This window comes from Oreochromis aureus, linkage group 5 (genome assembly GCF_013358895.1).
Source record: "Oreochromis aureus strain Israel breed Guangdong linkage group 5, ZZ_aureus, whole genome shotgun sequence".
NCBI classification, from domain to species: domain Eukaryota; kingdom Metazoa; phylum Chordata; class Actinopteri; order Cichliformes; family Cichlidae; genus Oreochromis; species Oreochromis aureus.
Genome location: NC_052946.1, coordinates 40,334,679 through 40,358,448, shown reverse-complemented (window position 1 = coordinate 40,358,448; position 23,770 = coordinate 40,334,679). Strand labels below are relative to the sequence as shown.

Genomic DNA, 23,770 nt, shown 5'->3' with positions numbered 1-23,770 from the left:
TTCTCTCTTTTCTCCCTAATGTCTTTATAGTCTTGTTTCAGCAGCTGCTTTGTGATGATTTGAGCTTCGGTGCAGATGCATCCGCTCACTTTTCTCTCATTGGGGAGAATTTTAGGTGATTTATTAGAATTTATTATAATCTCTGGCTGCCGTACAAACATGTGGGTGTTTGAAAAATTCATACTGGGAAGACGAGCAAAAACAGCATCGCAGATTTCAGTTGTACTAACAGAAACTCAACTTTCTGATAAATGTCTTAAAAGTTTCGGACGGGCCTTCCTGAGCAGGAACCCTGCATCATGGCGTGGCATGTTACCGCTCGTCTTCTCGGTGATTGTAGTCAAACCTGCCTTTGAATCATTAACAAGCTCCTGCCACGTAGTTTTGGGCTGATACGCCACCTTTCTCATGGCCAACCTTGAATGTAGCTCCAGGCCGAGGACGATCGATGGGTGTTCACATTTCTCCATTTCTGAATAATCACAAAACAGTTGCCACCTTCTCATCAGGCTTCTCGCTGACGGACTTGTTCTCCATCCCAGTCTCGTCCCTGACGTCCTTTCACAGCTCGGTGGTTTTGCTCACGGTGGCAGAGAGCTTGGAAGGAACCGACTCTGTGGACAGCTGTGCTTTATGCAGATAATGAGTTAAGACCAGGAGCCTGTCACCAGGTCATGGAGGAACAATTCTGACTGGTTTTAAAGGATCAAATACTTATTTCACTCAGTCGTATAGAAATCAGTTTATAACACTTATGTAACGTCTCAATGAAAATAAAACTCCCATAAAATTGAGAGAATGCTCATTTCTAAAATTACAAATTGACCAGATGATCAAATGATTATTTTGCCCACTGTATAAGATTCAAAAACCATATCTGTACCCTTTTTTTTTGGCACAAATAGGATTCCATACCCGGCTGATTATACTACAGAGGTGCACTGACAAACCAACAGCTGGGTTACATATGTTAATACTCTAAAAGGGACTAAAAAGAAAAATAAAATCATAACGTTAAAGACTTTATTTCTTTTAATATTAATATTAATAACACCTCACTGAGTCCTGAAATGTGATTTTTGCAATTTCCTGTTTTTTTTATTAATACTGTAAAAAAAATCTGAAGATAATTTGATAATAGGAATAATTATTAAAATGAAAGTTTTAAAATAAACTTACGGTGATTTAGGACTCAAACATAAATGAAACGGGTAATGGTGGCTCTAATATGCTGACATGCATTTGATTTATTTAAGGCTGTCACATTAATGAGTCACACCTGAACATCAAATTTCAATATCACATCAATAATGTGTTTAACGTGTCCGTTTGTTCACTTTTGGCCTTATTTTCAGTTAATTTTCAAAAATGGCGACACACAATGAACAAAGTATTACTGCTAATTTGATCATAATAATGATAATTATGATCATGCATTATATTTTAACCATGATAATTATAAAGTACAATTCTTTGTAAATGTGCTGGACGTACTGCATCACACTCATGTATTCTGGGAGGTGTGGAAAATATTTACAGTGGACTTGGACATCGTAGCGTCCAAATTACCAGGAGGCACAGAGCGACAAACCCACCTTCAAATCTGCTGCTATAACTTTAAAGATATTAATAAAAGTTTCCAGAGGTCATTCAGGCCGTTTTCTTTACTGTGAAAAAGGTTGTGAAACATAAACCAGTATTGGATATTTTTTATCATGATCACAGTCTTTAAAAGTAAAAAACTAAGTTAACTGATAACAGCTAAAATAAACTATGCTTTCTGTCAGAGAACAAAACTTTATTTGCAAAATACAAAACTATCAGAACAACGTAGGCACGTTTCCTGTTAGCAAAACTACATACAAACTGTCGAGCGTCTCAAGTTTAAAACAATTACTCTAAAAATCAAAGCTAGTTCATCACCTTGACCTTGGATGACCTCTAGAAACTTTTATTAATATCTTTAAAATGATAGCAGCACAAATGTATGACATCAATTTTGTTTGATTTGAAGAAGGGGGGAGGGGCATCTTCACTCACATCACAACCTTTGAGGGAAACTCAAACAAGTGAAATCTGATCAATTCTTTTCATTGATTAATTTATATTTGTTTATTCATATGTTACAATTTCCAAGCTGTTTTTTTAAGGAACCGTTCAAATAATATTCAAAGGTGTATCCTCGAGAGTTTGAAATGTTCCCACCATAATTTTTTAATTAATGCTTGGAAAGACTAAAAGTACAGAAGCCCATGAATGTCAAGAAAAGACAAACTAAAACAGAAAATAAAAGCTGTCAATTCATTTTCTTCCAACTCAGCACTGCATGGGCTGGAGGCTAACCATCATTATTAAATATATACAAATTTATCAATTTTATATTATTTATAAGATATTTTATCTTTTAGTTTAGAAAGTCAGGCTTGTGACTTAATTAAAATTTAGTTTTATGTCAAAATTTAAAAAAAACAAAAACAAAAGAACACAGTTATTGCCATGATTTTCTTGCTGTGACATAAAAAAAAATCATGAATAAAAGTCAAAGAAGTGGAACACTGAAAAAATAAAAAAAATAAAAAAAAATTTTTTTCAAAATGAGAGAAAATACCAGCATTAAAAACAAAACACTGAATCTATTATTTAAAAATAAAACTCATGTGTTGGGTCAAAAGACAGAGTTAATTTCAGTTTTTAAAATTTTTATTATGGCTTTGGACATGACTGAAAATGAGTAAACGATAAAAAAAAAAAAAAAAAAAAAAAATCACGGCTAATCTTAGTCCTGATTTTTTTGCGTTTTTTACTGGCATTAACAGGCTTCCTTATATTTGTGAACTTTTCTTCATCAAACACGTTTAAAGCATAAACACGGACCGAGTCGCTCTCACACCATCGAGCTGTATAAGAAACTCAGTTCAGCTCAACTCAAAGCTTCTTTACTTTTACATTAAACTAAAACAGTTTATTTTAATTACTGTTATTTATGGTCTTTATTATTTTTCTACCGCATTTTTACCTCTCACATAATTTAGTGTCAAACTGTTTTACTCATTACATCCGAATGGTCTTAAAATCAGCCCGTGAATCATTGGTTAAAAGGTTTTATTTGACTAAAACTGACCAGAAAAATGACAATTTAAGGGAGAAAACATAAAAACAAAGAAGCAGGTGTGGATAACAGATGGACCGATGTATTAAAATCCAATAAAAGGTATAAATGTGTACAATATAAAACCAGTAATATGATCAAACATCAGCAGCTTCCTGGAGAAGCTGGCGTTTCTTTTTGTTTTGTTGACTGACAAAACCAAACTTTTTTTCCTGCATGCAACATCGAACACACTCGTACAGCTTCCAAACAAAACACCTGGAATGATTTTAAATTGATAAAAACACTAACTAACATGAACTTTACAGCGGTGGGGACGGAGGGTTGGGAATCCACCGGCCTCACTTAACCAAAAAAAAAAAAACAAAAGTCCCAGAAGACGCCAACAGGGGGAGACAAAGCGTCGCTTCCCCTCAGTTTACAGTACTCTGAATAAAACCACCCGGTGCTGCTCGGCTCAGACATTCGGGGCAGCTCGGCACAGTCCAGAGAGCGCACAAAGACTCCTGTCGGGGTTTAGTGTTGTGTGTAACAGCTTAGAGTAGGAAAAGTGCTGCTCTGAGCAAGAAGTGCGTGTACTCGTATCGTGAGAAATGACAGTTTAGTTTGAGGGTACTTCCTGCTCTCAGTGGCCTACTTGTGCAGATGTGCTCAACAGCTGGCGGTGACTAGACGATGTGAAAACTGAGCAGCTCAAAGAAGAGCACGAAGCAGAAAAACCCTCAGTAATTATTAAAATAAATCCTCATCATTAACAAACAATAAAAACACTATGAGGTAAAAAGTCCAACTTATGAAGTAGAATAACCAAATGTGTTTCCTGACGTCACATTTATGAATTTCAAAGCTTTTTTTCAATTGTTTTTATCAAACTTCTGATATTAAAAGTTAAAAACAAGAGTAAAATAAAGTTTTGATAAAAATAAAATGTTTTAATTTAATTAGATGAGGCCTCAGTTTAGTCATTCAGATGTAAAAGCCTGGAGAGAAACGTAAGATTTTACATTTTACTACTATATGTATTTTACTCACTGAGATAAAATCCATACATTTCAAATTTTTAGACTTGACTCAACATCAACTTGTTCCGTTATCATGACTCCATATAATCATCAAACTCGGAACAGCTCGCCCACGAAGAGGAAACTGTTCCCGTTTTGTTTTTGTTCTTCTTGTTTTTGATATTTTATTTCTGAGGTTTTGCTCTTCTTAAAGCACGCATTTAAAAAGGTGCAGCTTTTACTTTGAAGGAGACCTGCGTCTGTTTCCTGTGTGCATTGTATTTTCTCATCATTTATGTGGTACTGACGCGATCAGACGATGAGGACGGGGTCAGCCGACACCTGAACTCCTGAAGGGGACGTGACCTTTATCACATTCAAGATACAAAAACACATGAAGTCAAAAATTTATTTTTAATCTTAAATATAAAAGTGATGTATGGATTTTATCTGGCACGAGTTTTTAAAACCATTACTTTCCAAATCTAATTATTTTTTTTTTAAACATCCTACTTTATGTTCTGTACCTCACTTATGACACAAACCATAATAATTTATTAAAATAATGATCACTTTTAAAGATAATTTTTATGCTGTGGTTTTACAGCAAAGTTTGACTTTTTAAACTTTATGACTTTAATATTAAACTGTGGTTTTATGTAATCAACAAGCCAAACATCCAATTTCTGTATTAATTCTGACTGTTTTTAGTCGTGACCTTTAAGATCGTTTTGGTTCACTGCTTCATAATTATGTCTTATTAGAAGAGAATATTTATTGTAATATTTTTCCTGCTTTATTCAGTCTGGCAGTGCAGCCAGCTGATAAGGTGACGGCGGTGGCGTGTTTATAATCGCACGGACACGTGTAAGACGATGAAAACAAACAGGCATTTCTCACGACACGACTTCCACAATAAAGTCTACTTCCTGTCGGGACCAAGCGCTGCCTGCATGCAGCGTTTTAGCCTCATTTAAGTGTTTTATAATAATTTTAAAACGTATTTTCCACGAGCCCCCGAGGGCGCTGCAGACGTAGTGTAGCTCGCCGTGTTTCATTCATAACATACTGAGTAAAACAATAATAATGCTTTTCTGTCTAAAAACAACATGGAAGTACTCCTCTGCAGGTTCAGTTAGTGTCATTGACGATCACAATAACCATGTGCTCCTCGTCCAGGTTACCCACAGTCCTCTTGGCAGCCTGCAGGTACTGCTGCGAGAACTCGCCAGGTGGAAAGGCGTACAGCATGGCCCCCGGCGCGCCCTCCTTGGCAGCGGGGAGGCTCACGACTCCAGCAGCTTCTTTGTTCCGCAGGTATGTCACCAGGTGACGGAGCAAGCGCACCTGCAGGCCCGGCTCGGGGGCGGGGGCCTGGCGGTCGACGGGGCCCTGGAGGGCCAGCAGGATGGCGAAGTTGTCCGGGCGGCCTAGTTTGATGCGACGCGACACCTCATCGAGCCGGGTCTGGTCCATGCGAAGCCGCTGGGCGATCTTCAGCTGGCTGGGCTGGTTCTGGCTCTGCAGCTTCAGGCTGTCCTTCATCACGGCGCTGAAGAACGCCGCCCCGCCCTCCAGCAGGTACAGGTCAGTGGGGAAACTACTGTTCTTCAAGGCGAAGAAGCCGTGCCACGTCTTGGAGAGCGCGGTCTGGGCGAACTCGGACAGCGTGCTCGGGGAGGAGGTGGTGTTGGTGTGGATGGCAGCGGGGGAGCCGGTGGTGATGACCTCGCTGTTTCGATGGTGGTGGTTGTTGTTGTTGTTGTTAACATGGTCGCTGGAGGACCTCTTGCTGTGGTGGCGGCCAGATGGGGGATCTTCTTCACTGGCAGCGGTGGCTGTGGTGGAGTGCCGTACCCCTCCGCCGCTGTCAGGGGAGTGGTCTCGTGGCTCTGTGGTGGAGTCCGGCGCTCTGACCCGGGCTCGGTCTGGGCTCGCATCAGGAGAGATGGCGCCTAGTGGACCGCGAACCCTGGACCTCACCCTCTCCTTCTCCCGCTCCTCTGTCTGCTTCTCAGCGGACACGCTCCTGCTCCGGCTCCTTCTCCGGCTCCTCCTCTCCTCCCGCTCCTTCAGCCAGCGCTCCCTGCTCCGGCTGCGGCTCCTGGCTCCTCGCCCACTCCTCCCAAACGCTTCCACGCCTCCCGCCCTCCTCTCCAGGCTTCGTGTGGGGCTGGTGGGGTAGTCTCTCTCCAGCAGGGCCCTCTCCCGCTCCCGGATGGAGAGGAGGCTGTGAGCGGGCGGTGAGAGGCGGTCCCTGGCCCCCCTCAGCTCCCGCTCCAGGCTGCGATGGCGGCTGTATGCCTCCCCGAGCAGGTCGTAGTGAGAGGGCAGCGCCACGGGAGGCTGGTAGCCAGGAGGAAACGGACGAGAGGGGCTCTCCTCGACTTTGGCGAAGTCCACTCTGAGGCGGCGCTCGGGGCCGCCCAGAGGAAAGCCCCTCATCTGCGTGCAGGCGGCCTGAGCGGCGTCCAGACTCTCGTACTGAATGTAAGCAAAGCTGTCCCCCTTCACATAGTCTATGTTCCTAATGCTTCCGAAGCGGTCAAACTCCCGAGCCAGGGCGGCCAGAGAGTTCCCGGGCCCGAGCCCGCCCACCCACAGCCGGGTGGTGGGGTTGGCTTTGCCATAGCCAATTTTTATGGGGTTGCCTCCGATCAGGCGCCCTTGCATGGCTACTTTGGCCCGGTGGGCCATGTCCAGATTTTGAAACTTCACAAAAGCGTAAGCCCCGCCCTGCCCACGTGAAGGACGCTTAATCACCACATCCTCTATGATGCCATACTTGTCAAAGCCCCTCCTGAGTTCGGCCTCTGTGACGTTACCGTCCAAGTTTCCAATAAACAGGTTGCTGGTGGCCCTCTGGTCGTCCTCAGGTTTTAAATCCTCCACCACGGGCATGGGGGGGAAGCCGTAGGGCCGACCCCGCTCATCCAGCATGCCGTAATAATCCAGCAGCCTCTCCCTCTCCCGGCTCAGGCCCAGCTGCTCCAGGGCATAGTGGCGGGCCCGGAGGTCCCTGATGTTGCTCACGCCGGGCCCGGGAGGGGACAGGGAGCGCTGTCGGTACGGGTAGGGCGCGTGCACAGGTAAATACCCGACGTCGGGCGGCGTGGCGCTCCGCCTCCTCACGTACATGGGTTCGATTTTGAGCTGCCGATCTCCCAGCACTAACCTGGAGGACTTGGCGTGCCGGGCCTCCTTGGCGTCCTCCGGGTGGCGGAAATTGACGTAGGCGATCCGGCCCAGCTCGGGGGTGTGCGACAGCTTCACGCTGACGTCCCCGAACTTCTTAAACTCATGGAATAGCGCATCCTCCACGTCCTCGTCTGACACCTGCGAGCCCAGGTTGCTAATGAGGAGCGTCTTGTACTCCAGCGTTCCCGGGCGGGAGGCGGGAACCTCGGCCGCGGCGGTGCGGAGGGGCGGCCGGCCGAGGAGGCTGAGCTCGTGCCGGTGGTGGAGCTCCAGGGCGGTAGCCCGCTCCTCCCGGAGCCGCGGCTTCTCCCGCTCGCGGCTGCGGCTCCGGCGATGGTATCCCCGGCTGTCTGCCAGCAGCAGGGCCAGCGGCGGTGGCGGCGGGGGCACCTCCTCTCTCCGCGCACTCTCCCGCTCCCGTATCCGTTTGGCGGCGGCCCTGGACGGGCTCGCCTCTCTCCCGGCCTGCCGCTTCATCAAAGGATGATGGAGCTCAAACTTTTCGGAGCCTGCGATGGGAATCCGGGCCCGGGCAGCGAAGTCCAGGCCTGTTAGCGACGCTGAGGCTGCAGACGGCAGCTACGGCAAACACACACTTCTTCCCGGGCCGCTGGGTGACCGCACACACGCCAAGAAACGAGCACAAAGTCGGTTAAAAACATATCAGCGTCGGAGGTTCTGCACCAGCGCCGCCATCTTGGACAATAGGAATGTGCGCTTTCCCTCTGGAGGGCGGAGACGTGATGACGCAACCGCGGCGAACGTCATGACGTTGGACGCGTTATTATGGAATACAAAGTCGGGGGTTATTTTATCCAACTGTAAACTGCATTTTTGTATATATTTATTTGATTTTATGTTGAATTTTCTCTTCTTCTCCATCACAACATTCATGAGTATCACTAAAAATGGCGATTCTTTGTGGCCAATACTTTATATCATTCACACACCTTTATTTCTCTGCTTCATTGCTTCTTGGGATGCGTACAAAGTCTTTGTTCTGTAATTTTCAGTTTGAAATAAAGTATGTTTTGGGTGGAGAAGTCAGGGGTAATTTTCCAGCCCAAATATCCAGGAGTAATACGGGGATAAATGGGAGTAGTAGTTCATACTTTATAAAAGAAATGCTTTCATGTTTTTTAAATAAGTCAGTGGAAAGTGTTTGATCATCCTCAGGAGAGAAGAACAAACTCTCTCATATTGTTTTTCTGCTTGTGACTGTGGTTTTTCGCCAGCTTCCTTCCAAAGACATGCATTAGGTTTTTTTCAGAAGCAGCGGTGTGGAGTGTGAGACGTAGACACAGTGTTACACAGATGTGAGTGCATCACAGAGAGCAGGGCCCGGTCATGGAGTTTTTCATATTTTAATGAAAAAGTAGAATAGTACAGTTGTAACAAATGACACGGCCTTACATGAAAAGTCACTGTGAGACAACAGCATATTTTAAGTTTTCATTTTTCATATGACAACTCTTCTGAAGCATCACACACACAGCTTTTAACACCACCTTTAGCTACAGGCCATCCGTTTATGTCAAACAATAAAATAAGTTTCATCCAGCGTCCATCGAGACGCCGCCACAGTCCAGTTCCACCACATGTGAGAGAAGACATGGGAAATGGTTGTTTCCCAACGTTTGTGGACCACAAACACATGAAGCGTTTGAGTGACATCAAAAATGACTTTTTGACATTTGAGTGACTCCAGCACTGTTTGGGAGGAGCTCGGGTGGATTTAAACATCTAACGTGGATGTAAAAAAGCCAGAAACTGTATTTATTTATTAGAAATTGAAGAGAAAAAAAACCCTCAAATATTATCCTAAATAAAATGTTTCCTGCTTTGCTGACAGTCACCCACACTTGTCATCGGTGGTTTGAAGTTTTGTGCTAATCTTTCTCCAAGAGCTGTGAAGTCCAGCACCGCACTCGACCTGAGGCCACTCGTAAATCCTAACAAACCCGAGCGGCAAGCACAAATGATCCAAACAGTGGAAGTGGGAACGTTCCGGGGTTTTTCTGTACTTAAAACCAGAGAGGATGGTAGAGGACGGTGGATGACGGAGGGGCCTGAACCGTTATTTTAACCTGAGGGAGGCGGAGCTTTCTCACTGGACGAGACGTTCACAGGTGAGACGGGACGATCGTGCAGAGACCTTCAATCTAACGAGGACAGAAAGACTAACTGCAGCTTTACTGAAACAGATCACGGCAGGGTGGAGCTGAACGAACACTCAGTATGTCAGGATCACCCACAAGTCTCAGCGACATCCACCCGTCCGGCAGTCACCGTGGAAACAGCGGAGCTCATGTCAGAGGGGATCTGTGGGAGCAGCTTCTCTGACCACAAACTTTAAACATCTCCTCCTCAGGAAAACTTCCAGGTGACATCTCCCCGTGTTCTCCTCCTCTCCTCCACATGAGCCTAGTTCTGGTATCTTTTCTGATTCGTGTGAGTATTTTTCCCCCAATTTAAAGGCTGTGCGCACCTGTTTGGGAACCAATACGATGGACAGCGATCAGGAGATCCAAACCCAATCATCTTATTTTAGCCTGGATTTATTATTTTTTAACATTTAGACAAATGAATAGTAGTTGAATTCTCCGTCAGCAGCTCCTGTTTTAATCTTCACATGAATGTACAGATAACACGGAGGAACAAAGGCGAACCGTGTCTCCCCTCGTTACAGATTTCTCCATGTTTGGCTCCTCGGTCACTCCCAGCTCCTCTTACTGTTTGGATTTCCCTCATCGCGGCTCAGAGTCGCACACACTTAGAATTTATAAACGTCCGAGTCAATGTGGTGAAAAAAAAACTGGAGGAAACAGTCTTATTTAGGCAGTCACTGTGAAATGTATTAACTACTGCTGCTGGCTCTCCCTCACTTAGAAGTACAGATCAGGACTACGCTAACATCTATACTTCTGATACTGCCTCTTCAAATATTAAAAAAAACAAAACAAACATGCCCAACAAAACTCCCGGTCCGCCTTCCTCTCTGCGCTGGATTGCAGTCTGATCAGAGTCCATATATTTATGTTTTTACAGGTCTGTCCGTGCTTTGGCGGCAGCCGGCGCGTACTTGGGCATCAGCTCTGTGATTTTGCGGATGAAGTCGGACTTTTCAGCGCAGCCCTTGCACGATTCGCCCCACTCCTCCAGGATCTTCTTCAGGTCCTTCACTTTAAGCTTTTTCAGGTCCACTGAGGTCAGGTCCAACTGTTTATCTGCAAGGAAAGAAAAAAATCAATAAGACTAAAATAATAATCAGAACACGGCTGATTCATGTGGACAATATGATGACAGAGTCCACGTGTCGTGTACGAGCAGCTGCGCCGTCTTTGTGAGCGACAGTTTATTCACATCAGCAGTTTTAAAATCGTCTCAGAGACACTCACCGCTCTTATTTTGAAGGGTCAGTAGGCTATTATTATTGTTTATTATTATCATTGTTGACTTCCTGAACTGTGGGGCTCAACCTTCAAACAATTAAATATTTTTAGTAATAAAAAGGAGCATTAATAATAATAATAATAATAATAATAAATTTAATGACCTGTTTTTTTAAATATACTGTAAATCATGTTCAGACTGGACAAATGTTTTTTTTCCCCAGATGCACAAAAACCTGAGTTTGGGATGAAATTACGGAACAATGCTTTTTGTTTTTTCCGTATTGGATGGATGGCACAGCCTCCTCAGTGTGACGCCCTCTTTGTGATACGTGATGAATGAACTGAGTTTTAGGCTGAAACACTTTGTGTTTGCAGAGCAGCAGCATCTCAAAGCTCCGTCACTCGCACTGAGCTGCACCGACACACGACCCCACGCCGTCTGTTAGGCGAGAAGATCCGCACTCTTTCCCTCCTCACCGTATTTCAGCTCGCAGATCTGGCCGTCCTTCTTCTTGAGCTTCTCGCAGATCTTCTCCACGGGGACGTGGTAGCTGAGCGGTTTGGAAACCTCATTGATCATCTTGGTTGCCGCGTCACTCGTTGCACCGATGTAGTAACACTGAACACATAACAGGGAGGAGAAATCAAAAAGTTAAAGACGAATGAAACACGAGCGGCTTCACTCGGTCACTCTGCTGGATTCTGGCCTGCGTCATGTGCTAAAATAGAAAACGTCTGCTTCAAACGGTTCATCATAAGAGTCCATTTACAAAAACCAAACACAGGAAGGTCTCTGTCCCAGGGAGCCCCGCTGCACCCCCTAGTGGTGGCAAGCTTACCAAACAACATGACTGAACTCAAATATTACTAAAAACATTTTCATATAATCTTAGATCACATTAATTTACATTGTCTGGCTGTTTAAACAGAAGAAAACTCGACTAGTCTGAAAGTAAGAAAACACCCAAACCAGCAAAAATGATTCAGCTCACAGACACTTTCCACAGTGTCTGTGAGCTGGGAGGGGGGGGCATTTAATCACACACATTCCTGTAGCTCATGCCGCACAACCTCAGAGGACCATCTGCCTCCATCTCACCCCATCCCACACCAACCCTCGGCACATCCTCCTTCACTACATCTATGAATCTTCTTTGAGGGCTCTGCCTTTAACATATCCACCATCCCTCCTCTGCACACGTCCAAACCATCTCAGCCTCAACTCTCTAACATTTCATTTCCAGTCCTCTCCTGTGCCTCACTCTCATTCACACACACCTATTCTGACTTGTTGAATCTCCAGCTCAGGTTCATTTTAAATGATCCAACCACCTCCAGCTTCCAGAAACATGTAAGAGTCTGTGTTTTACTCACAAAGCGATTTTCTTTGCCTTTGGCGTCTTTGCAGCTCGCCGTGAGCGCCTTCTCGATGTCTGCGCTGTTAAACTTTACATCACTGTCCTTCAGCGACTGATAAAACTTCCCCAGGAAAGTCACGCACACTGAAACAGGAAAACATAAGAGTCAACTCAACGAGCGGTTAAATCTTTGTGTATGAAAGAAAAACACAAACCAGTCACAACAAAGTCACTCATCTTATTAAATATGAAGTACTGTACAAAGACATTTAAAAGGTTTCCTTTATTTAAAAAATAATTAGGATGTTTAAAATGTGACGACTTGTTATTCAGTTCTTTTTTGTCCTGACACTTTATCTGATAAAAACTTATACAGATTTATATTTTTCAAAAACAGTCTGACATCATACAGAAATGACAATTTCCAGATTACAAAACCTTTAACAACAAATTCTCCAAAACAAAAAGTAAATAAAAAAATAAAAAAATGTTGTTGGGAATCAGACGTGCAGAGCTGTCTGTTCTGGCACCAACCTGAAAGAATAACTGAAAGCAGCAGAGAGATGTACGATAGAAACAACTTATTCCATATCAGGAATAAAGGAGAACAACTACATGCAAATACTGACACTCGCAGCCCTTCTGAAAAGTCTCTGGGGGCTTTATTTGGAATTTACTGTGAGACTGAAAGTTAAATTCAACAGTCAGTGAGAAATAAAACCTGCATGTCTAGAATATCCAGTCAGAGCTGATTAAAACACGAATAAGGTTTAAACAAGCTTATTTTTCTCAAACCTCAGGATGATTCCCACTGGTGGGTCAAAAAGTGATTTCCAGTATTTAAACTGTTGTAAATGACTTGTTGGCCTACAACCTCTGAACCATATGTCAAACACATCTCTCCTGATAGAAACAGAGATAGCATGCTATTTTAAGCCAGAAGGAAAATTTCTATCACAGATAGAAGCTGCCATCCATTTCCGTCAAAGCGACTCTAATATATTCTTTATTTATAAATGTAAAACTCTCATTGACATTAAAAAGAGAGATCAGGCCAAGAGGGCAGCAGAAGGTACAACAAATGTAACATAACAGTTATATTGAGATAGTTTAAGTGGCCAAGAAGGACTGGCTCGATTATAAAGTGGAACAGTATGTACAATAGTTATAAAGTCATAATGATACCTGCAAAACACATCATTTTATTTCATATCTAACCTATTGGTACATCCTGTTGATGCTGACTACTTATAAATATGAGCAAAGATATTAGACTTAAAAAACTGACTTTGTGGCACAAACTGGGATTCTGATAGGCCCCTGACTTTAAGGCTCTTTGGTTTTTACACTTCATTTAAATGTTCTCAAACACAAACACGTGGTCACTTTTTATTGTGATTTCTAACCTGGCTACAACAGCCAATCAACCATGTCACAGGTGAAACTTCAGACTTTTACATCCTGATGTTTGATTCTGTGTCAGCCTGCAGATATTCCGTCTGTGGCTCGCGCTCACAGGATGCTGCCAGGTGTGTCTGCAGGTGAGTTTTGGTTTACTGGAAGTGATGAAGCTCGTTATTCTGGTAACACGGGAACATTAGCTTTGGATGCTTCCCCCCCACCCTCCCTATTTTTGGAATAGTGACACCCCAGCAAACACCACCTCCGCTCCCTTCGTCACTGCAACCCTGGCAGGTGGAGTTTAGACCGCTTCGGGTGGAGGTCTTTTAAAAGTTGTTGAACCTGGTCGCTTTAGCTAAGCTAACTGAAGCTAGCACACGGACCTACCTTCACAGTCTCCTTCCTTCAAGGCTTCGGAGGGACCCGGCACGAGAGCGAGGGCGAGGGCCACCGACAACCCGCTCAAACACAACATTTCTGCGAGGATAAACACTCAGAATGCCGCCCGGTTAACCGCTGTTGGACAGGGAGACTCCGCACTCATGGACCGCAGCCTCTTGAGCACAGACGCCGGTAAAGTGAACGATCCGTGTGGTCTTCCCGGCGCCACGTCACAGTACGCCAGCACCTCATTGGTCGAGAAGTCCGACTCGTTCCGGAGTCCTCCACGCATTCGTCTCTGATTGGACGGAGACAGAGCATTCCGGGGACAGCGTCCAGTTGGCGCCGGCTGATTGGTCCACACCCTCACCGTGCTCCCATAATGTATGTCAGCGGAAGGCGACTAGTGGCCCGTTATGGAGGACAAACAGTGCCACATTTACGAATAAATACACAACTGGCTTTATAAAAACTACATTGTTAATGTAAAGGGACAATCACAATGCCTTTATCTTACTTTAGGAAATTAATTAATTAATTTCAAAACAGGCTGACAAAAAAAAACTGGTGAAATATAGGGATACATTTTGATTTCATCATTTTTATTACGAAAGTTTGTATTTAGGATTTTAATTGTTAGTCTTGACATTTATTCAAGTATTTATTAATTTATTTATATGATTTTTCATCCTCAATGGCTCTGATGTATCTGTAATATTAAATCCCAGTTTACATCTTCTATTTGATGATTAAAAATATGATGAAACTCTTCTGTTGAGCAGAATCGGGTAAGCATTCTTTCTTATTCCAGACCAGAAAGTAATCTCTCCTACAACAAAATACTCGCCCAAGCGACCAAAGGAGTTTTAGCCAGAGGCAAAATCGTAGTACAAAAGCTGGGGTTTATATTGCAGGTAGGTCAGAGAAAAATGAAAAATGAACAGATTCATCAACAGTTTACTGCGTTTACTGTCAGAGGGCTGTCTTATGAGAGCCTCCTGTCATAAAAATGGCTTTTTACCTGGCTATATCACCATGGTAACACAGTAATGCATCACCTGGTCTGGAGCAAGTTATGTTCAGTTTCATCTTAAAATCAGCTGGAAATGCCACATTTTCACTGATTTGTTTTGGGTTTTTTGTTATTTCCAGCATGTTTTCAGTGTGATTCTCTCCTGGTGGAATATTTTAACAGCAGCTCAAACTGTGCCTCGCACTGTCACTGGAGATTACATGTATTATTTTGATGAAGCAGGAAATATAGAATGTTTTTATAGTTTACTCACAGACTGTCTGTTCAATCAGATAAATTTCTCTTTAATCTGTGACAAACAGAAGCATTTTTCACGTTTGCTTCTTTAGATTGTGGGACTTTTAAATGGATCCAGCTTAAACTCTAATGTGCGGCTGGACTGAAATTGTCTTAGTGTGCCAAAACACACATTTAGCATTTTTCTGGAACAATAATCTTGTCATATTGCTGCAGTGTTGCATTTATTGTTACTTTTATTATGTTCTTTATAGATTTTAGAAGCCATTTTATCATGATATAACTTATGACTCAAGCAGATGACACTCATGGGGATCAATTTGTGCACAAGACACGGGAAACGCCCCTTTTTTTGTGAGCGTGCCCAGAGCCTAAACCAGAGAGCATGGCTTAAGAGACAGTTATTGATAACCGCCATCTGTTATCTGTGACTGGGGCTTCAGGGTTTGTGTTGAATTTCTTTTATGACTTCCTGTAAACTCCGTGCTAGCTAGAAAAATCTCTGATTAGCTTCATTGACACGAGTGAAGACGACCAATTCTCCATTTTTTACTTCTTTATTGAGTGAAATTAAATCCAGACGGGCGACTCCTGAGGTCACCACAAACACCAAAAACAGAATCACACTTAGCATGACAAGTTTGCGTGTTCCTGTCTTCTGCAAGACCCAGCACCAAGAGCTTTGGCAACTTCATTTGTAAACTGAAAACAAACAAAGAAAGAAAAGTGATCCACAAACAAAGAGAGAGAAAGGCGAAACTAAAGCGAAACAGCTGGCTGTGACGTGTTTCTGTCAGATTTAGTAAAAATCACGGAAAGACAAACAGGAACATTAAACGTGGGTTAGTCTATTCTGTGGCCATCAGCCACAACATTAAAACCGCCCGCCTGACACGGTCAGCACACCTGCCGACAGTCAGGCTCCAAAATACGACAGCTTCTGGTTATCAGTTACTGGATACGAAACATCTTTAAACAAATCTGAGTGAGTGTGGTATCAAAACACGTTTGGATTCAAATATAATCCACTTCAACACGTTTGGAGTGCAGTCGAAGGCTCTGGCCTCATTTCTGGATTACAAATTTTTTTCTACATTTGTAGGTATGTGTCCTTTCACTCACCCAAAGAAAAAAGGAAGACAAAAAAAAGTTGAATTTTTACAACTTGATGATTTTTCTAACATTCAAAAGTCACGCCCTTCCCTACTGCAGGCCCAGCGAGCAGCTGTGCACGTGCACCTCTGGTTGTGGGTTTACAGGCTGACACTGTGTCACTGACCCCCTAATCCAAACTTATACTGAATCTATAACAATTATTCAGATTAACGTTTAAACTTCATGCAGATTTATGAGAATTTCATGAGAAAAACAGCAACCTGTCTCTGTGCGTTAGCCCTGTGACAGACCTGCCTCTGGCCCTATGTCAACTGGAAAAGGCTCCGCCCCCCCGGCTCCACCTGCAGAAATGTGGTTTAAAATTAACGCTAGCAGAGCGCTAGCAGGATGTGCTTGGATCAGCTTTGAAACGGCAGTCTGTGGCCCCCGGGGGTGGTTCCTATGGGCTCAGGGGCCTTTGTGAATTGGGCTCCCACTGACCCTCGATCAGGCCAGGAGCTCTTTGTCGTGTTTTGTGTTGCTGCTGTAACAGAGTGTGGAAATATAACAGACGTGGATTAACAGAACGTCACAACTTAACATGTGGATCTCACCTATGAGTGGTTCTAATGTTGTGGCCAACCTTTGTCCATTTAAATGAAACTTTTATTCCTAACTCTTCCTTCTACAAGCGCCTAACTTTCCTCCAAGGCCAACTTTTCTCTCATTAACAGAAAAAAAATACCCTTGTTACCGTCTTATCATTTTCCTTATCTGACATAATAATAGTGGTAATAATAAATCTGACTCTAAGTGTACATCATCTCGGCCATGTGCGACATCTTTTTGGGGATGTATAAATAATACTCCATGTAGCCAGAAAGGTCCTCTATTGTTATGTCATCCACGTAGGCGCGCGCCTGCTCCGAGCAGGAGCGAGGGGAGCCTGACGACAGTGTTGGAGACGCAGCCGCTGCAGCGGCGTTACAGCTGAGAGTTCTGGATGCTTCCTCGCTGCTCGGCAGGCTCCTCTCACACTCCGATATGACGTTGCGGAGCCCCGTGAAGGAGTAGACTTCCACGCCGGGCCAGCCTTGATGATGGCACTGACACTCGACCCCCTGCTTGCCATCCTCTTGAGACTCTGAGCTGCGTTTCTGGGCACAGGAACAGGCGGCGTGGGGACCCTCGGCAGACCTGCCACTGTGGAGTTCAGACAGAGCTCGGAAGTCAGCTGCCTCTGCCAGTCTGGATCTCTGGGATGTTTCCGCTCTGGCTTCGCTGCTCTCCGGGCTGCTGTCCTCACTCGACTTTCCTCCTGCCAGCCCGGAGGTAGCGGTGATGATAGTGGGGATCTCTTGTGAGGACTGTGGGGAAGCCACGCTTCTAATATGCGTCTCATAAGCAGCACAGGATCCAAAAACCAGGGTGGGGCCATGCCCGGGCGAGCCTGAAGAGGAGTGCTCTTTTGGGACCGGGATGGCCACGGGCGAGGCGGCTAGTCCATCTGCTGCAGGACGAGGTGGGGCAGGCTCAGGCGCGGCCAGGCGCTGGTGCTTCGGGCAGCCACTAGGGGGTAACAGTGCAGAGGCTCCGGAGGTGCTGCAGTAGGTGAACTTTGGCGGGTGGAGGATGGGCGACTTGGACCTGCGACGGCGCTGTGTTCTGGATGCTCCTCTGGAATTTTTCCTCATGCAGCTAAAAGGACGCGAGAGAAAATCAAATATCACAAATAAGAACTCCAAAATAAACACTCAATGAGAAAAGAGACGTCACCTGAAAGATCAATTACCACAAAAATGCAGGTGAAATAATCCTAAGACACAACACAAAGTCTCACTTTAAAAAAAACCCTCGCTCTTATTTTCCAGTCCAGATGTTTGCTGACCTCTGAGCTACAATTCCTCCCAACCCCTGATGTCAGACAGACTTTTATCTCCGTCAGCCTGGATCACAGCTAGCATCTGCAGTCCTGGTTCTGTTCTGGGGATCTGCTCTGAGATCAAGGGCCACTGTAACCAGAACCCGCAGCAGGCGGAGCGCCGGTGACACAGTGCCGAGCTCACAGATGCTGCACATCAGAAGAAGGCCCACCGGCTGGAGAGGCAGCTGGTTACTGCTCTGTTAGTCAGTTTCATTTAATCATTTACTCTTTGCTGTAAAAAAACAAAAAGTCACCAGTGTTGGAATATCACCGGCAGGAATGAATGCTTCTCCACAGACTACAACATCTTAACACTTAGACTTCACAACCTTCACAGGTTGTTTTTAGAACAAATGAAACATGTGGGTTAGATCTCCTCATCACGTGTTCACGTATTTATTAAACGATCAAACAATGCCTGACTTAAACTTTATGACTCAGCTCAGAGTTAAAATAACCAGTTTAGCCTGTTTTTTTCCCCTAATGACGCTGTAATAAAAACCATTACACACCACTGGATTAGAAACGTTAAAGCATCCACCAGTTAAGAAAGGTCGAACCAGAGAGCGTCTGAGTCCTGAGGCTGATTTTAGGATGGAAGTGATGGAATGAAACGCGCCTCCTCTTCTTTTCTGACTCAGTGGAAAAAAGCTCACAATGATGGACACAAGTATCCACACTGTCTGTTCCTGTGATCGAGCGTCTCCCAGCAGATCAGCCTACCTGTGCCAGTTGTCTTTCGGGCAGCCGAGTTTGGGCTTCGCTCCGCTTGAGTCGAGAGAAGCTCGCGATGTTGCTCTGGAAGTCACCGCCTCCAAAACACTCACAGCTCCGGGTAAACTGGAAGGAGAGGGGAAAAGACATTAAAGCAGAGTTACCGCCACGTGATTCGCTAAATAGACAAGGAGTCAAACAGGTGAACCTAATAAAGTGACCTGTGGGGGTTTTAATAAAAATTTATTTTTAAAATAAATTAAATACAGGAGTTTGAAGGTTGATTTTTTTGCCTGTGTTTACCTCTCAGCATCAACCCTCAGCTTCTTAAACGCCATCTGCAGTGTCTCCTCCTCACAGTCCTTCCCTCCTGCCTCCATGGTGGGAGGAGGCCGCTCTGACCAGCCACCCAGCTACAAAGCAGAAACACACAACAGTGAAGCCACACGGGTTAACTGCGCATCACGGTTTCCTTCACAGAGATTCCAACTTTAATTAAAAGTCACATCTGTTATCAAGCGGCGCCGAGAGTATGCTGCTTTGTGGGAGCAGCTGTTCAAAGAGTCAGTATAATGAAAACACTGGACGAGTAACTAATACCAAAGAATTAACTAGAACTATTCTTTAATCAAATCACATTATATATACTCACCCATCATCAGAGAAGATGAGAGAGATAAATAATTTCAGCTCCTTAAAGAGGCATTTCTGTGTTTTTTGAGTTAACCTTTTTTATTAATTTACAAGCTTGCAAATTAATTATCAGACAGACATAAGTGGTCATAAGAAGGTATTTTCTGCCATTTTTTAACAACTACTATGTAAATAATGAAAAAAATTAAAAATAAAGGCCATATTCGCAGATCCAAGGAGTTAAAATCAATTCTAAAATAAATAATAATAAATCAACAAACACTGCACTTTTGGTTGAGATGTTATTGATCGATCAGCTGGTCTACATCTAATCCAATCACATCGGCAGACGTGACAAACGTGACAGCAAACTCGGAAAAGAACACGACAGCAGGGGTTCCGTTTCTGAAGGAAATATAACTGCTATCCACTATTTACTGAGACATTACAACTAATAGATCAGAGATCACTCCACAATGACACGCAGTGTTTTGTGAATGAGTTTAGCAGGCCTCTAGCTAAAGACGAGCGGAGCTGCTGCTAGTAAAAACACATTACTTGAGATAAACCGAATAAATGAAATGAAACGTGACACTAAGAGATTAATGCACGTCTGTACGAGCTGTCGCAATAAAATTAGACTTAGTTAAACCCCGAAACGCCCGAATCTCAGCAAGTAAACAGCGTGTTTTCAAACCCTTTGCGCTAATGCTAGCAGGCTGCTTGGCTAACTAGCTAGCTCGGCACTGGAGGTCATATTCACTGCTGTTAAAATGCTTGTAACACCTCTAAAATACAGGAGGGCATACTTACGGTTCAGGATATCCCAGTCACAGTGAAGAGAGAGAGGTGCCCAGGGCATAGAGGGGCTTTTCCTCTGAACGGGCCCTCAGATGTTGGTTAGCCAGGTAGGCTATCAAGAGCTACACTAAGCTAAGCTAAGCTAGCTTCAGGGTCTGAACGTTTTTGAGCGACTCTTTCTCTGGGACAACGAGATCTATTCCTTCGGGGGGGGAAGTGCGCACGGACAATTACATGGAATCGATCACGGATGGACACGAGCCGTGATTAACTAACGGAGATAACGGCGCAGACGTTTGGACTCAGTTCGAGACGTTTCTCTGTCCTCGGCTTGTTTACAGTCGAACCGTCGCAGTGACTCTGCAACAACGCACCCGCTGACGTCACGCTCCCGACAGCGAGTTGACGTCACTCTTCAAAAATAAAACTATTTTATTTATAGAAAAAGTGTTCACCCCCATTTCTTTATATTTTGCTTCCAGGGAGCCAGACTGTATTTAAAAAGTGTATTTCTTCACAGCGCTCCAGCTTTATGAAGGGCAGTCAAAGCTCTTGTTTAGACATTGGCTGCTTTTCACCTGCAAAGACAGCTCAATTTAGGACACAGTGTGGTGGATATTTTCAGTGTTATAGTAACAGTTTTCACTATGCAGATTATGTGTAAAGTGAACGGAGTTTCGGTAACAACAGGCCTGCAGATGTGCAGCTGTACTCTCTGAATGCATCAATGAAAGCGACCACTGAGCGGCAGCCTCTGCTTTGGTTTCGCCGCCTGAACCGCAGCTCCGTGTTTGCTCTCCGGGGCTGCACAGTTGACTTTCTGCATGACCTGGAATTATTCAGCTGGGTGTGTCATCTTCTATTCAGCGCCCCGGGATGAAAGGATCGCGAACTAAAGCAATCAAACCTGTTCTGGACCAAAGGAAACAAAAGGGGGGAAAAACACAGCTGTTTTCAGGGCAGCCTGTTTGCAGTGATTTCTCAATCTGTGGATTTCTCTCTCGTATCGTCACTTACAGTGTGCAATAACACAGGCTGATAGATGGTTTTTATCAGGAATTCACTGTCAGAGGGATAAATAATATCCTTAGCATATGAATAACTTGGAAAAACCGAGGCTGTTATGATCAACATGGTAAAAAAGGAACAAAGTGCATTGACTCAAGCAGGATCACCTTTCTAAAAACCAGCCTGTGGGAACACAAACTTCTGTCTGGAAATGAGACTAATTTGTGGTGCGAGTTGGACTCTGAGGTTTGGGGAACAAAGATCGAGGCTGAAAGCTGCTGTGACCACAAACCAACAAAGTTTGTAAACAACATGAACCAAAGGCTGAAAACACTGCGACTGCCAAACATGCAGCTCTTCACCGGACATTCAGAGCTACTGTACAGCCTCCATTCTCTCAGATTACACCGAGAAATAAAACATCTTATAGACCTGGTTTCATCCAGCTCCCAAGCAGCCTGTACAAACTAGAAATGAAGCCTCTAACATGCATTCCTATAAAGGCCAGCAGGGGGCGACTCGTGTAAAATCAGCTTGTATGGGAATGTTTGGGAAAATAAACCTATTTCTAACTTGACTTATCAGGTTAGTAAAGACTTTCCAGATGTGAGGTTATGGTTTTAAGTTCCAGTTTTGGGTTTAAATCAATACAATGTGAGACCAGTTTTGTAAACAAGTATGGTTTGGGAAGCGTGCTGTTACCATACTATAGTTTTGAAAATATAAACAGCACATTTATGCTGTTAATGTATATCTTTGTGTAAATTATCTATGATTTGTTTTTAAATGTTAAAATCTCTGGTGCACCGTGTTCAGCATCTCAGTCAAGTGTGATAAGAAATTAGATTAATTAGATTAATTTGTTGTTCTAAATTGCGCGTTGTTGTGTGTCTCTCTGTGTGTTAGCCTGGCGACCTGTCCAGGGTGTATCCTGCCTCTCAGCAGCAGGAACAGACTCCAGCCCCCCTGCGACCCTGAATGGGATAAGTGAAATAAAATGCAGAGATGAATGAGACAATTCTTGTATATAAACCTACTCTAGTAAGAACGTGACACAATGTTTTCATGATTTTCACAACTTCAAATTTTGAATTCTGTTTCTGGTTGTCTGACTGGTTGTCAGGGAGACCCTGCAGATTATTACTGAATGTAAATGTTGGCTGAGTGAGTGTGCAGTGTCCTCTGTTCATCAGTCACATTTCACTGTCTATTGGTCCTTCAGCTAGCCAGCCACACAATTTCAGTAGCATTAACCTGAGCAAGCATGCTACTGTTAGCTACCTAGCCGCAACTTGGCTACACTGCATGAGTCTGGTGATGGTTAGCTCGTAGCACTAACTCAATTCAGTTTTATTTATATAGCGCCAAATCACAACAACAGTCCCCTCAGGGTGCTTTATAAGGTAAAGACCCCAAATAATACAGAGAAAACGTTTGAAACTGTTCCAACATCTCCCTCTGCATCCGGTCTTTAAGTGATGACGAATGATTCCTGCATCCGGGTCCAAACTACTCTGTGTTTATTAAGGCTGTTGTGTTTTTAACATGTTTTATAGTTTTGTATCTTGTTCTATTTAATCTGAACAAGACCCAAAAACAGTCAGTGATCACTGTCGGCCTCTCTTGGTTTTTATTACCACTGTTCTTTTTAAAGCTCAGTGTTTAACCCCTTACGATGTAACTACAGCCCAGCCCATGCAGCAGTATATTAATGACTAACCTGGTATTGTGGATGGATTATCTCAGTTGTTCTCCTGACTGAAGTTTGGTCCGTTTACAGCATCCTGCCATGCGATTGCATTTGCCCCTAACCATCAGGAACCCTCACGTTAACTTTTATCAAGTGGAAAAAAGTTAGCGTTCATCCTCCAGCTTCACTGTGTTTATGCTATGCTAACATAGCTGTGTAGCTAGCGATCACGTAGCACATCATTATATAGCAGCTAGCCCAACTTCAGTAACCCTACAAACGTCACTGCTGTTTAGTTTTCTGTCTTCATTTATGTTGGAAGTGATAGCAGAGCTGTACGTTTGAATGTTTCAGAAATCTCTCAGTCAGAACATGCTATATCATGTTTAGGTGGAAGCTAGCGCTAACTTCTTGCTAACTCATAACTCCGTTAAATTTCATAAATTCTGTTTTCATAGATGTCTGGATGTTAAACTTAATTGTTACACCTGGTAAAGCAGCAACGCTGATCATTTTATTAAAGATGAAATAATTTAGACAGTTTGTAACTCTCAGTGATGCCGCAGTGATTGTTTGACTTTGGGACCTGAAGCGGAGTTTGGAGCCGGAAACAGCTAATGACGTCAGACTTAAAGGCCAGATCAGTGTTGCCAACTCCTCAGTAAGGAAAATCGCTATTGGCTGTCCTAAAAGTTACTAGAAGTCGCTAAATGATGTCATCGCCTAATTTGCATAATTGGTCATGCTAATGTAATTGTAACCTACGTAGTTGAAGAGAGAAATAACAACGTG

At 43.9% G+C, this 23,770-nt stretch overlaps 3 protein-coding genes across 3 annotated transcripts; all 3 read right to left on the bottom strand.

Moving 5' to 3' along the window:
- Nucleotides 1-2,077: 2,077 nt before the first annotated feature.
- Nucleotides 2,078-8,549, bottom strand: rbm15b (RNA binding motif protein 15B). Its single transcript, XM_031735709.2, has one exon. The coding sequence runs from the start codon at nt 7,783-7,785 to the stop codon at nt 5,242-5,244; it is 2,544 nt and encodes an 847-aa protein (XP_031591569.1). The 5' UTR covers nt 7,786-8,549; the 3' UTR covers nt 2,078-5,241.
- A 109-nt stretch (nt 8,550-8,658) lies between these two features.
- Nucleotides 8,659-14,062, bottom strand: manf (mesencephalic astrocyte-derived neurotrophic factor). Its single transcript, XM_031735711.2, has 4 exons — nt 13,850-14,062; nt 12,078-12,205; nt 11,181-11,322; nt 8,659-10,535 (listed from the first exon to the last, which is right to left on the bottom strand). Exons 1-4 carry the CDS (start codon nt 13,935-13,937, stop codon nt 10,351-10,353), a joined length of 543 nt encoding a protein of 180 aa, XP_031591571.1. The 5' UTR covers nt 13,938-14,062; the 3' UTR covers nt 8,659-10,350.
- A 1,592-nt stretch (nt 14,063-15,654) lies between these two features.
- Nucleotides 15,655-20,676, bottom strand: oser1 (oxidative stress responsive serine-rich 1). The gene is made up of 4 exons (XM_031735730.2): nt 20,293-20,676; nt 19,150-19,259; nt 18,856-18,972; nt 15,655-17,906 (listed from the first exon to the last, which is right to left on the bottom strand). Exons 2-4 carry the CDS (start codon nt 19,224-19,226, stop codon nt 17,018-17,020), a joined length of 1,083 nt encoding a protein of 360 aa, XP_031591590.1. The 5' UTR covers nt 19,227-19,259; nt 20,293-20,676; the 3' UTR covers nt 15,655-17,017.
- Nucleotides 20,677-23,770: the final 3,094 nt, after the last annotated feature.